Here is a 15,706-nt window from a genome sequence, read left to right on the forward strand (position 1 = left end):
CAAAAGAAAACATTGTTCATCTGGTAATTGAATAGATTGAAAGAAATACTTCCCATCTCAATCCAATACCAGCTACTAGAAAGCGTCAGATGGAATACTTTGACTAATAGTGTACATGTGTTGCTGTAATTGATACACCAGATTTCTTTGATGAAAACACCAGACAAATTGAGGAATTGTAGAGCTCTCAGTAAAGTGTATTTACAGTACTTGCATGCAGGTGGGCAGATTGAAAAGACAATTTTTGTTTGAGAACAGCAGCTCAGAAAAACATCAGGTGAAAATCCTGATGCAGAAGGTGCAAATTCTAATGGCTTTGGACGTTAGCGAAGGCCAGGAAGTGTGGTAAGAATATACCAGTGAAAGTTACCTTTTGTGGACTATGTGGTTGAACCTGACACACCTTAATCTCTTGCATAACGTGTTGATATTCTACTGCCACCTTAATGTCTATATACAATGAACAGTATAGCTGCTATGCTCATGCACCTTACTGTATGTCTAAACATCATGTACAGACTGTATGGATGGATATGTAGATACAATACCTTGTTTTTATATTCTTTTCTCCCAAATTTCACCCACTGTTGTACACCTGCAGACCTGTGGTGTGACAATAAAGATTCTGAACCGGCTGACACCTTAGATTTTAACCACTGAAATAAGCTACAATTTATCACCAGCCAACCAGCCTTTACAGTTTCCCTGGTTCTAGGTACGTTTATATGCCAGAGTGGCAGCGATCATGTTTAAAATTTACACAAACCTGCTTTAACCCAGGTTTTCATGTGCCTCGACCCAAGACCATCCAATGTTTCATATTAACTTTTTTCACTGAAATATTTTTGGGTAACATTAAAACGTAGAGCAGACTTCATATTTGGGTTAAAAGAACCAGCCATCAAACCGTAATTCAGGTATTTAGCAGGATTGTAGGTATGTAGCAGCAGATTTTAGAAACCACAACTCCAGCATGACCACTAGTATGTTAAATGTACATTTGGGAGGAATATGTATAGGTAGTCTTATGTCTTATGTCGTTTGCCGTTTTGTAATGGTTCGATACATCTGTGCCGATACCAGTAAGAACACAAATTATTGTACATATGGTTATAGAAGTAACTCACATTATATTTGCAGTTAGACGTTAGATGTTTTGTCTTTTAGGCAAAACATACCACGTCTAACCTTGTACCTACCATATATCACTGCTTGCTGTCAACAGACAGACAACCATTATTTTATCCTGTGGTGAAATTCATGTGTTGTCTAGAAAATGTGTCATTCCACTCATAACCACACATATGAATTTATATACTCCCAGAGTGTGCTGAAAAACCACCTCAAATTACATTTGGCAGTGCCCAGGAACAAATGAAAGACCTTGTGGTTCAAAGGTGAGTGCTCTACCGACTGAACTACCTGGACGAAGTACAGCCACTAAGAACAAAAGTTAGATAAGTTCACTTAATTACTGTCCACCACACCATCTTGAAATCAAATTAAAATGAATGATTAAATACAATTGCACACTCAACCTGATATACTCGCTCTCTGGATTAAATTATCTTTTGAATATTATCCTTTGAATAACCAGAGGTGCAGGTCTTGCAAATAGTCGACGTGTGTGTGTGTGTGTGTGTGTTTCTGTTTATTGCCACAGGCTACAAAGCATGACATTTACATAACATGTCAACTCTGTCATTAACAACAGCTTAAGGGTAGCAGTAACGGGGTAAATAGTCAGATACGTACAATACAAAGTAGGATAAAAACTAGGATACCAGGCAAACATCAAACCTAGCATCAGGTCAACGTAAACATCAAACCTAGCGTCTTGTAAACTTTAAACCTAGCATCACGTAAACATCAATCCTATCATCAGGTAAACATCAAACCTAGCATCAGGTAAACATCAAACGTGTGTGTGTGTGTGTGTGTGTGTGTGTGTGTGTGTGTGTGTGTGTGTGTGTGTGTGTGTGTGTGTGTGTGTGTGTGTGTGTGTTCACTGATGTTGGAGGGGCTTAGCAGTGCCCATCTGTCTGCTGGGGTCATCACTGTTCATCTGCAGCTCTTGGGGGACAGGGGCAAATACATAACAAAGCTAACCACTATTCCTTATGTCACATACATACAATTGGAGGAATTCCTCACTATTCATTCCATTGTGCTGTTAAATGATGAATACAACTCTAAACTTTCTCATGTGCAGATAACAAACCTCCCTTTGTATTTTATTACTAGAATCTTTGTAGGAAAGTACAGGAGGAGACAGTATAAGGGAGAACAGCTTTTTTTTTGTTTTTACCATACAGTGCTAATGTATTACCTGTGCATCCTTCCGCAGCCGGAGAGACACACAGCGCAAATCTTTGCAACCGGTGGGCATCTGTCCCACAGTTTCCCATGTGTCCCTCTCATCATCATACTGCTCGATGGTACGGTCATGGGCATCCCCATCCCTACACGGAGAAAGAGCCATGAGACTAATGTCTTGTGTGAACAAGCAGCCACCTTTTTCTAGGCTTCCATGAAGCAGTAGCCTTTTACCTGGGATAATAATACCCTCCAAGTGCGTAGATCTTTCCATGCACCACAGCCACGCCAGGCCTGTAGCGTTTCTTGTTCATAGGGGCACACATTGTCCACTGGTTGGTTTTGGGGTCGAAGCTCTCCACCTGGTTCATGGTCCCATTACCCTCACCACCTATAGATAATAGGAATTAACAGGATAGCAGTTTTGATTTTGACAGCAAATTTTGATTTAGTTTTAGTCATAGTCTTGAATAAAATTCCATTTTGTTTTATTCATATTTGAGTCATCTGAAATGTTTTAGTTTTTTTTGTCTAGAAAAGTCGACTAAATATCATAAGATTTTAGTCTCAACTCAACTCAACTCAACTTTATTTATATAGCACATTTAAAACAACCACAGCTGCCACAAAGTGCTGTACAGTGCATAGGTAATACAGTATGTAAAAACAGAGATTAAAAACACAGAATACAAAGACAAACACAGAACAAGAAAAGGAGGGGGGCTAGTTCAGAAAAAGAGGTCTCATGCTGTGTTAAAAGCCAAAGAATAAAAGTGCGTTTTAAGCGAGGATTTAAAAATGGCCAGAGAGGGGGCCTGCTTAATCTGCAGGGGAAGATCGTTCCAGAGCTTGGGGGCAGCGACTGAAAAAGCTCTGTCCCCTCTAAGCTTCCGGTTCGCCCACGGGACCTCCAGCAGCATCTGGTCAGCTGACCTGAGGGAGCGGGCAGGAGTGCGGGGGGGGAGGAGCTCAGAGAGGTATGGAGGGGCGAGACCATTTAAGGCTTTAAAAGTAAAAAGCAGAACCTTGAACTGGATTCTAAAGTGCACGGGCAGCCAGTGGAGAGAGGCGAGGATGGGAGTTATATGCTCTCTCCTACGCGTGCCAGTTAGCAATCGGGCAGCAGCGTTCTGAATCAGCTGGAGCCGAGAAAGGGACTAAATCTACAGTTGATTTAGTCGACTGGCGGGTCTTGATGGTGTCGTATTGGCTGATTTTACAATTGGTTGCATGCTGAAAATATCTGATCTACAAGCTCACAACGCGTCGCAGCGTGACGCGTTGTGAGCTAGTAGATCTTTTATTTTCAACACCCTAGTTCAACCAAACATAAAATGACTTCTTCTCCACTCGTCCCTCTCAACATTTTAGTCTAGATTTTAATTGTTGACAAAATTGTCAATATATTTAGTCTTAGTCATCATAGCTTAGTTTTTATTTAGTTTTCATTTAGTTTTCATCAGTAAAAAAGGTAGTCGACGAACATTTTTCGTCATAGTTTTAGTCGACAAAATCAACACTGCAGGATAGTGACTGTTACTACAGGCTAGTGACCGTTACTGCAGGATAGTGACTGTTACTGGAACGCTTAAGTGAGTCTATTATGGAACTAAGAGCCATTAACAACAGGTAGTACTGTATAATACCTATAAGGTAGACCTTTCCGTTGAGTGTACAGACAGCTGCACCATAACGTTCAACCTGTGCAGGAGCGGCTGTAGTCCATACAGATGTTTCAGGGTTGTACTTGAACGTCTTGCAATAATCTGGCCCCAGAAGGACACATGACAAAACATTCATTGTCAACAGGAAATGGATGCATATGAAAGGCTTATTATATATTTATAGTTAACCATTATACACCTGTTCCATACCCATAGCATAGATCAGTCCATCCAGTACAACCACTGAAGGGTCAATGTCTTCTGGCATTCCGACATGCTCAACGAGCTGCCAGGTGTTGGTGATGGGGTTGTATCGCTCCATTGGGATCACTTCTAGATCAAACCTCCCCCGGCCTCGCGCAGCAAACAGATATCCACCCAACGTCACCAGGTCTATGGACCCAGAGAAAAAAATTAAAAAAGACAAGAGAAATCATATCAAACAGGGGCCAATTGCCTAATGTATAACAAACTAGAGGTCCTTGACATTAAAAGGGTTGATTATCATTGATCTAATGCCACCAGTAGACTTTGGTCATGTAGCAGCTGGCTGCTAGTTGCAGCTGATGCACTATAACCGTTTGGCTGAGCTTTTTTTTTTTATATATTAAGGTGGTTGAAAGAATAGGAACACATTCTAATTGAATAAACCTAGTCTAATATTCGGATGTGTACTTGAGTTAAAGTACTGCCACCCCCTCCCCCCCTGCAGCTCGTCGCACGTGCACACACACACACACACACACACACACACACACACACACACACACACACACACACACACACACACACACACACACACACACACACACACACACACACACACACACACACACACACACACACACACACACACACACACACACACACACACGACATTGACAAGATCTACAAGTAGGTCTGCTATTTTAACTATATTTGAGATATGGATTAAGTATACTCAAGTATATGTCTCAAGTAGGCTAAATGTACTTTTCTGAGCTGTCCACCACTGATAGAACAATCCCACTAAAAAGGCAGATTGAGGAGACATTTTGATATTTACATACAGTACCCCACACCTCTCTAGGCCATAATGTGCAACCTCTCCTTGGGTTACTAATGCAACAACACAAAGTGGTTAAATTGAGTGTGATAGTTTGACAGTCTTACCGAATGAACAGCGTGCACCATTCATGGAAGCCATCTTCACCCATGAGTCATGGAAAGGGTCATAACGCCACATCTCCTTACTGACAACATCTTCAGACACGGATCCTCCAGCCAAATACACATACGAGCCTATGGTGGGAGATGGGCTATAGTATACTTGCCTCTGGCAGCAGTAAAGTTAATTATTGTAGTAATATTTAGTTTTTTTCCCCCACAACACCCTGTGAGCGATCAATAATTCAAGTGGTGAAATGCCATTCACTCTGAGCTCGCTCATCATTTTCTATAGTGGTTTAGCGTTCACTGCCAGGCTTCCCCTTACTTTGTTTATCTTCGGCCAAATGTATGGAGCCTGTGAAAACAGAGCTACTGTATCCATGACAGTATTGAAGCAATGATAACTCATCTATAATGGCTGGTGCCACTGCTAATTACTCCAAAGTTGCCTATCACACCTTTAAAAAGCAGAACTTATAGTTTTAATGCCATGATAACATAGCCTTTCCAGCCACAATATTACTACATGTACATTTCAATTCAGGGACAAAACAGAGTAAGTTCCATTACAGGTGCCAACTGTCTTGGCCTCTACTCCAGCTGATCTGATGGAACACCTCACTTGATCAGTGGTGGACAAAGTACAGTAAATGTTTTGCTTAAGTAAAAGTATCAATACTGCAATGTAGAAGTACTCTGTTACAAGTAAAAGTCTGGAATTCAAAATGTACTTGAGTAAAAGTACAAAAGTATTGGTATCCAAATGTACTTAAAGTACCAAAAGTAAAAGTACTAAAATGTTTGAAAATAGCAGATCTACAAGCTCACAACGTGTCGCAATAGCCTAGGTATAAAATAGGGCTAAAGTGGTTAATGTATGTTTTATAATGTAGCCTAATGATTTATATCTGCAAAGTAACTAGTAACTAAAGTTTTCGAATAATTGTAGTGAAGTAAAAGCACAATATTTGCCTCTGAGATGTAGTGGAGTAGAAGTAAAAGTATAGACAATTGGAAATACTCCCAAAAATGTAGTAAATGTGTTACTTTACACCACCTCACCTGATACAACCAGACCAGGCTCAGATACAGTGATGGGCAGGCGTGCCAGAGTCTGCCATTCATTGGTCAGCGGATCAAAGCTCTCAACGCTGTCGCCATCCCTTCCCCCCACAATCAGTATCACTGCACATACAGAGGAATAGAAGATAAACAAATAAGCAGGTGTGAGCATGAGGCCGGGTACTCACAGCAAAGTAATGTGTGAGTTAGTATGAGAAATGTGACAGCACAGTTAGCATACATTGGTATACATTTTAAAGTTATAGTTAACTAAAACTATACATGAAGTGCCAGACATCTAAATCAAAATTGGAAGTGTAAAATCAAATAATAAAATGATGATCCGCAATAATGATTATGCAGCCCCGATAGCAAAGTAAGCTTTCGAAAAATCACCACCAATTATTTTAATTTCTTTACATTGGAAATCCCAACATAGAAAATCTGTGATGCATTTATAAATATATTGTTTCCACCATCTGTTGCAATGAATACATGCACCTGTGGTCCCATGCCGTGGTTGTGCTCTTTGGCTGTAGGGCAGGAGATGCTGCCTCTTGGCCTCAGAGATGAGCCTCTGACAGCCCTGAGAGTCTTTCACCAGCTCCACACACTCAATCACATCACGGAGGTATAAGGGGCTGACAAGAGGCAGGCGGACATGCGCTAGCACCTTAAAGAACAAATCCAACACCAATTATTCAATAGGCCAACTGGATATTGGGTGAACAACATTGCTTTCAAATCTCTACATCAGCCAAGACAAGGTGAGGAAACAAATTTACCGTATGACACTTTGTACACTATAGCTTTAGACTGTATAAACATCGTCTAGTTTAGTCTGTACTTCCATTCACAACTGGCCATAACTGTGGTGTGAAAGAACAGTGTTGTTTAAGTCCTCTAGATTTATGGAGATCTAATTGACTGACAGCTGTGGAGGGTTCCTTTATGCTGCACCCTAAAACCCTTCCATATACTCCCATAGGATATAAAATGTACAATAGTATTCTAGAGATGAATATCTGTAGAATACAGTCACATCCCAGTTTTAATTTAACTCTGAAGATTGTACCAATGTGACCAAAATGGACCAGTAATGGTCAGTCATTTCCCAGTAACTTTTAAGTTTTTCACCTTTTCAATGCTTTCCCTGCGTGTAGGACACTTATTTAACCACAGCATGGCAGCCTCGAACACCATCTCCTCCTCGGGCACATTGAGATGATCACTGGAGACAATCTCTGAAAGTTTGTCCACTGAGAGAGACAGGAAGTCATCCTAGGAGCAGAGAAAATACATGGTTGTATTAGTCTATAGATTATGACTAGGACTGCAACTATTGATTATCATCTAAGTGATTATTCTATTAATAATAATAACAATAAACTTTATTTATATAGCACCTTTCATGACATGAATGCAGCTCAAAGTGCTTTACAGGGTGAAATACAGAAAATAAAATAAAGCAAAAGTGCTTTACAGAAAAAGCAACACAATACAACAACATAGCAGAGAAAAAAACATCAAAGCAGTTTAACAATGGCATAAAAATAAAGGCAGGAAATTAATAATAATAGCAATGGTATTCAAATAATGGCGAGAACAAAAGGCAGTGAATCAAGCAAACAGCAAAGACATAAACAGCAACACAGCAACATAGGAAAAAGATCAACTAAAAGTAAGAGTGAAGAAGTAAGTCTTGAGCTGTGCTTTAAAGCTATCTACGGAGGGGGCCTGTCTTAGTTATATTGGGAGTTTATTCCAAGCAGTCAATGTAGTGATGCTAAGACTGGGGTGATATTTGGAGAAAGTGAAAAACGGGTGTTGCTGGTCCATGCACATGGTAATGGTCAATGGCTGTGTGCAAATGCAGATCAATTGCTCCAGCCACTGAGGAGAACTGGGCAGAAGAGATGTTTGGGACAAACAGACACATTCTTGGGGGCAGACAGAGCTTTGTTTAATTATTGGAGGATTGTACAATGACCATTCTCATGCCAGACCCCTGAACAGTGTTTGTGAAACGCTTGAGAGCATGGGTGGGCCTGCATGTGGCCCACTGGGGCCCAGTGTGACTATAGTTATGGCAGACCCCTGGACAGTGATTTTGCCAAGTTTGATGCGGATCAGAGCAACAAGTACCGGATGTTAAGTGTGTGACGTCCACCATCCACTGTCCAACCACTAGGCAATTTTAATATAGGAATAATCAATTAAATCAATTTGTTTGACCGTTGCACCCCTAATTATGACCCTGTTCCCACATTTCTTGAACTAACCTTTTGTGCCGTCACGTCAGTACTGGTGACAGACAGGTGGCTTGATGGGCGAAAAGGGCAAGTGACAGTAGTTTGTAAATATGCAAAAAAAATATCCCCCACCTTTAATATTGTATCAGTTTGGGTGGTCTTGTCTCATACTGTGAGTCACCACAGAATTATAAGAGGGAAAGAGAAACAATAGACAACTTGATAAATGAATGTATCCATATCCTTCACTCACTGACCTGCTGGTAGACATCGCTGAAGTGTTCCAGGATATAATCCATGCTGTGCCGCTCCAAGGTTGCACAGCAGAGGGCATCGGCAATGCAGTGGATCTCTACACAGTTCAGCTCATCCATGTGAAACTCCACGTAGCGACAGCAGGCCTCTATAACAGCTGTAACATCGAACAGGTTTGATGCTGCTAACAGGGCCTAGAGACCAAAGAAACAACATATGGTTGTTAAGCACCAATGTAGGGCAAAACGCAGACAATGAATAAGGTTTATGATGATAATACATTACCTGCACATTTGCATTGGAGATGGACACCTTTGAGGTATAGGCGTAGCTCACCAAAATGCTTAGCGCCTCAGGTTCCACATCATTGATTGTAATCCTTTCCTGTTTGGACTCCAGCATCCCAGAAGTGAACATTCCCTGTGCGGGTTGAAAAGGTGAATGGTTGGTTTAGAGCAGCCAGGGGTCTTCAACGTTTTCAGGCGAAGGACCCATTAGCTGAGAGAGAGATGAAGCCGGGACCCCCTCGACATATTGTATAAAATTGTGTTGCAGATTAAAATTCTTCATAGATAGCTTCATATACTGTATTTTCAGACATTTAACCACTTAAACCGTCAATACTTAGTAAACTTGACCGTTTGCTCTATACTTGGTCTGCTCTTTTCCCCCCTCTACACCAAACCTCTTTGCTGAAAATAGCCGATCTACAAGCATGTGAACTTGTACTGTAGATCTGCAATGTCTGCGAATGTTACCCTCAGAATAAGGATTCAAGAGTTCAAGTTGTTCATGTAAAAAATAAGTTCCTATATCACACAAAGATTTGCCGGACCCGCTGTAGTAACTCTGAGGACCTCCTAGGGGTCCCGGACCCCCTGTTGAAGACCCCTGGTTTAGCGTATTCATGGTTTAGGCCTTTCTTATTTACATTAATTGTGTCAAAAACATAGCATCATGTGACAGTCAAACATTGAACTTCATTCCTGTGCAGGTCAATGTGTATTTACCTCAAAGTAACTGCTAAAGGATGCGAGTACAACTCTATGACAGGGGAACTCCTGTCCCCCACACCACAGAGTCACATCACACAGTTCCTTTTTCAGCCAAAGACTGTTTAGACGCTCTAAGACCTTGTTGGCATGGGTTGACTCCACAATGACAACGTCCATGTCTCCTTTCTGTAGCCTATAAGACAGTAGGAGGGGAAGGAATGAACTGTCAGCAATTGGTTTAGCCTGGTAAACCCTCCCTCCGGAAATCTCATTTCAATTCGATTCTGAAATCGAATTGAAATGAGATTTCCGGAGGGAGGGTTTACCAGGCTACAATTGGTTGGCATGTCACCTTAAAATGAACAGAATATACTGATGCATACATACATACATTAACAGGTCAAATAACTATATGGACCTGGCTTTAAACGAGCTGAAAATGGTTTAAAGATGCATTCAAATTAACAAGACAAGTTATAGAATTATTCATAGGGTTGCAAAGGGTCTAGACTAGATTTCTGGATTTATTCATGCATTTTTACTGTATGTTACTGAAAGCCAGTACAGCCATCACATTAAACAAATACACAAAAGTATAGCTGGCTTTGAATAACACTAACCCGGCTGCAACACAACATGTGGAATAACCTCACAGTGTTTAGACCCATCATAGCTTTGCACGCACAAGATTAAGGAACATACACAATCCAAGTTTGAGATGTCAAACAGGTCTGGACAACACCGAAGCCCTTCATTAACTAACTGCAGTCCACAGTGTCATATGATCCCTAAAGGCTAGGCCCCTCCCACTGGACCATACCATTCTTAATTGAATCCTCAATAACAAACAAAACAGTTTATTCCCATGACCAAAACATTACAATTACATTTAAATGCATATCTCAGTTACAGAATCATATCATTACCCAAAGATTACCCACACAGTAGTAAAGTACCTAATTTATACCCAAACCCACAGTTGGTATGTCCCTACTCTCAGACAGGCACCCACTTAAGGTATATAGAAGATAAGGTACGATTGTCCACGTAATTTTGGCTATCATGCATGATGCAATTCCAGCCGGCAGATTCGTCCCACCATGGGTGCCAGACTGCACCCTTGAGTGCGGTGGAATGCATTGGAGTTGATGAGAACCCGAACATATATTTCTGAATGACTGAGACCTTTCTAAAGTAATTGCTTCAGGAAAATAAAAGAAGACATATCACGCATTGTTTTCTGCTGTGTTGCTTTTCGATGTGTACACTGTATAAGTGTATTAACCTATCTAAACTAAAGAGCACAAAGTACGCGATAGGCCTACTGCAGAGCCAGAAATTCCGCGGAGGTACTGCAGGGGGTCATATATCCTACTATCCTACTATCCTACTATAATCCTACTATCCTACTATAATTCTAGTAATAATTCTAGTAACCTCTGTAGTGGTAGGTGAAGCTACCCGGTTCTCCTCAGTGGCTGGACCAATTGCTCTGATTTTGCACACAGCCATTGACCATTACCATCTGAACTTAACTGTGAAGCCCGTTTTTCAATTTCATCAAATCTCAGCTTCTTATTAGCGTTTATGTGTCAAACAATGTTGCCTCCCGGGTTGCCAGATCATGTGCGCATATCCCCCACGGATGCGTCGACCGGGTATGGTCTAGTTCTAGTAATTCTAGTAACCTCTGTGCGTTTGTAGTGGTGGTGAAGTGGTGGTGAAGACACCCGGTTCTCCTCACTGGCTGGACCAATTGCTCTGATTTTGCACACAGCCATTGACCATTACCATCTGAACACAATTGTGAAGCCCGTTTTTCAATTTCATCAAATCTAAGCTTCTTATTAGCGTTTTTGTGTCAAACACTGTCGCCATGGTTACGGGGCTGCCCAGCTATGGGACGAACTGACTCCCGGGTTGCCAGATCATGTGCGCATATCCCCCCACGGCTGCGCTGCGCCGACCGGGTATGGTCTAGTCCTACTATAATTCTAGTAACCTCTGTCTGTAGTGGTGAGTAGGTGAGTACGTGAGTATGTGAAGCTACCCGGTTCTCCTCAGTGGCTGGAGCAATTGCTCTGATTTTGCACACAGCCATTGACCATTACCATCTGAACTTAACTGTGAAGCCCGTTTTTCAATTTCATCAAATCTCAGCTTCTTATTAGCGCTTTTGTGTCAAAGAATGTTGCCATGGTTACGGGGCTGCCCAGCTATGGGACGAACTGCCTCCCGGGTTGCCAGATCATGTGCGCATATCCCCCCACAGATGCGTCGACCGGGTATGGTCTAGTATATATGATTGATTGATTGATGCACTTTATTTAGTAAGACATGAGAACAGTACATGACAGTACATAACAGTACATGGAAGTACAAATTCACAATACAAGGTCTACTAAACTGGATGGCTCATTAAGCACTTAGCTTGTTTAAGATGAGATCCCCATGCACACAAATCATGGTGACATATAAGAGACAGACAGATATACACACTACTATACAGAATGTCATACAATCAGTTTACAGGTTACTGGTATGAAGAGTGAAAAATATGTACAAAAGAAGAAAGAGAGAGGGGCGGGGGGGTAGGGGGTAGGTTAGGTTAGGACATGGGGTAGGGTCCATTTTGTCTTCAAATATGTTTAAAACATTTTCCACATGTATGCTTAAAATAAATCATGATTCTGTCCATTTTGAATAACTTGTATACATGATTATTGTGCAATTGACATATTGTTGTTGTTCTCAGTTAATAAGGTGTGTTTATAAATGGCAGTACGGCCACCCTACTCACCTTGTACATGTATGTTTCAAATAAAAGCATGAATATATTTATGTGTCTATTATTTTTAATAGCTTATTGAATGCACAATAACATGGTATGTTTATACATATGAAACACAATGTTATACATAATTATACAATATTATGTTGTAGCCCCCCCACCCTATGAGGGTCCCTGCTCCATCTCCCCATCAGTTTGGGAATAAGGTTAGGTTTAGGCATAGTTTTACTGAGGTTAAGGTTAGGTTTAGGCATAGTTTTACTGAGGTTAAGGTTAGGAATAAGGTTAGGTTTAGGCATAGTTTTACTGAGGTTAAGGTTAGGTTTAGGCATAGTTTTACTGAGGTTAAGGTTAGGTTTAGGCATAGTTTTACTGAGGTTAAGGTTAGGAATAAGGTTAGGTTTAGGCATAGTTTTACTGAGGTTAAGGTTAGGTTTAGGCATAGTTTGACTGAGGTTACGTTTAGGAATAAGGTTAGGAATATGCATTTTTGGGGTGAGCCTTCTTGTATTCCCCACTACTGCCATACAACTGATAGGCTAAATATGGAGATATGGGGATCCCTGATGTCGTCAGAAACTGCTGATGTTGTGTTGATGACATACAAGAGCATTATGCAAATGGATCCGTTCCATCACACACTATCACTTATGTTGGCACAGTGGCGCAAACGTGATGCAATGTTCAGTGTTGTGAGCGTGAACAAAAATGGTACAAAGAAAGACACAAACAAAAAGTGCTTCTTGCGAGTATTTGGCTCCTTGTCAAGAAGAAAAAATTATTTGGATGTCACGTCTTCATTTTTCACCTAGAGGCATGTCCCTGCACAACGATACTTAACCTTGCAGTAGGACAGAAAAATCTACCACCAGTGATTGTGGTTCTCAAAGTAGGGTCCAGCAAACCTCTGGGTTCCTTGAGGAGGGGGTATTGTAGACGTGGTAGTGTGTGTGTGTGTGTGTGTGTGTGTGTGTGTGTGTGTGTGTGTGTGTGTGTGTGTGTGCGTGCGTGCGTGCGTGCGTGCGTGCGTGCGTGCGTGCGTGCGTGCGTGCGTGCGTGCGTGTGTGTGCGCGTGTGCGTGTGTGTGTCCATGTGCAGTTGTCTGTCTTTCCTCCAGTCACAGAATGTAATTAAAAGCAGCTGCACCACAAAACAAACCTGATGATTAGCAGGCCTTTGGCGCTTCAGCCAATCAAATCACTTGAAACAAACAGGAACTGCGTTGTACATCAACAACAACAAAACAAACTATGTCCACAAATGCAGAATCTTAATTTTCTATTGTTAATGTCAATACAAATACAGGAAAAGTTCAAATATCACAGGCTGCGCTGCTGAGGTTGTAGGTCTGTCAAACCAATTGTGTCCAGACAGAGGCACGCACACGCGCGCGCGCACACACACACACACACACACACACACACACACACACACACACACACACCATTTCAATTCAATTCAAAGGGCTTTATTGGCATGAGAAAACATACATTTACATTGCAAAAGTGTAACAATACAATCAAAACAAAATAATATGTACAATTAAAAGGGAACAGAAATTATGTGTACACAGAGCCATTACATTGCAACTGAGGGATGTCTAACTAACAAAACCATACTGTACGAATTGTGCATTTGCTGTCGGAAATAGTTAATAGCCTATCTATATATCCACATAGGAAAGGTTTGCTTGGGATAAGCTTTTGCAAACACACACACACACACACACACACACACACACACACACACACACACACACACACACACACACACACACACACACACACACACACACACACACACACACACACACACACACACACACACACACACACACACACACACACACAAAAGGAGCAGACATGGTTGTTTATATATCTTATTATGTATTTAAGTTGTTAACAGTCAAACAAGACAAATCAAAATGTTTCCAAAAACAACAGCATGTAATGACAGTCATGTTTAATCCAGGCCAGATTAACCCAGAGTCTCATATAATCCAGTCTAGATTAACAGAGTTATATATAATATAATCCAAGTTAAACTAGCAGAGTCATATCCAGGTTACATTCATGACACTTTTGGCAAATGTGTTTCTTCGTATAAAAAAACATCAACAAGAAAGACTTTCGAATGTATTTAATTTTGCAACCAATAAATCATGCAACCAATATATCAGTGACCAATCAATGAATGGATGTGATGTAAGTGGTTGATTTCTGACAGAAATCTGTTTAATTACTTTCTCTCAACATCACCCTCTAGGGACCATCTCTGTGTCATGAAATTCCATGTCATGAAGTTTTTTTAATTCATTTTAAATATTGAAATATATAACAGTTGATAAAAATGTTCCTCCATAAAACAGAGTAGAAAACAAAACAATATATTTTTCCACAATGTCATCAATGCCATGTTTAGCCAATGAGATCACATCAACAAAACTACATTTCCCATGAGTCCATGTGGCTGTCAGACAGACATACCTGTTAAAAACTCAAAAAATATTGAAACCCTAAGAGTTCTCACCACCTGGGTGAACTAACAAATGAAACCTGTGGATTAACTTTAGGATCTGGCCTTTGACCAGTCAAACACCTAGATTAACTTTAGGATCCAGTCTTTGACCAGTCAAACACCTAGATTAACTTTAGGATCAAACACCTAGATTAACTTTAGGATCCAGTCTTTGACCAGTCAAACACCTAGATTAACTTTAGGATCCAGTCTTTGACCAATCAAATGCTTGGATTAACTTTGGGATCTAGTGTTTGAACAATAAAATGCATGGATTGACTTAGTCTTTGACCAAGCAAATGCATCGATTCATTTTGGATCCAGTGTTTGACCATTCAAATGCCTGGATTAACTTGTGTCTGACCAGTGTGTATATCATGTCCGAATCTGGTGATGAATCAATTAAAAACACATGATTGTCTGTGTCCGTGTGCTTCACAAGTATAACAATGATGACAGCAATAATAATAAAAATGAGAAAAAACAACAATAAGAATAACAATACTGATAATATCATCAACAACAGAAGGAATAAATATCTGTTCTAATATTTACATTATAAACAGCTTCACTCTGAAGGCCCGATCAGATCCAAGTTCAACCGATCAGAAAATGTTGTATTTTTTTTTCTCCATAGCAAACCTAACCTCGATAGCAGCCTCATCACACCTCAACATGGAGAAACACCTGGGAAAGAACTACAGC

At 40.7% G+C, this 15,706-nt stretch overlaps 2 protein-coding genes across 9 annotated transcripts in view; both read right to left on the reverse strand.

Annotated features, from left to right (window-relative positions):
- Positions 1-2,005: 2,005 nt before the first annotated feature.
- On the reverse strand, positions 2,006-9,115 carry LOC311038622 (kelch-like protein 24; the record flags this gene model as incomplete). The annotated part of the gene is made up of 10 exons (XM_084048194.1): positions 2,006-2,071; positions 2,330-2,462; positions 2,566-2,707; positions 3,963-4,082; positions 4,191-4,373; positions 6,192-6,314; positions 6,693-6,864; positions 7,329-7,472; positions 8,701-8,892; positions 8,984-9,115. The coding sequence occupies 10 exons, from the start codon at positions 9,113-9,115 to the stop codon at positions 2,006-2,008; spliced, it is 1,407 nt and encodes a 468-aa protein (XP_083904320.1).
- A 5,242-nt stretch (positions 9,116-14,357) lies between these two features.
- Positions 14,358-15,706, reverse strand: part of LOC311038507 (receptor-type tyrosine-protein phosphatase mu-like) — a 131,409-nt gene continuing 130,060 nt past the window's right edge. For 7 of the 8 annotated variants that reach the window (XR_014600065.1, XR_014600066.1, XR_014600067.1 and 4 more), the window contains 2 exons: positions 15,149-15,706; positions 14,358-15,082 (listed from right to left, as the gene is read on the reverse strand). The exon at positions 15,149-15,706 is cut by the window's right edge and continues 765 nt beyond it. The gene's annotated coding sequence lies outside the window, so the exon portion shown is untranslated. The other variant, XM_084048078.1, reaches the window with a different exon arrangement.

The sequence above is a fragment of the Gymnoscopelus microlampas genome (assembly GCF_963454915.1).
Source record: "Gymnoscopelus microlampas genome assembly, chromosome: 22".
Taxonomy (NCBI): Eukaryota; Metazoa; Chordata; class Actinopteri; order Myctophiformes; family Myctophidae; genus Gymnoscopelus; species Gymnoscopelus microlampas.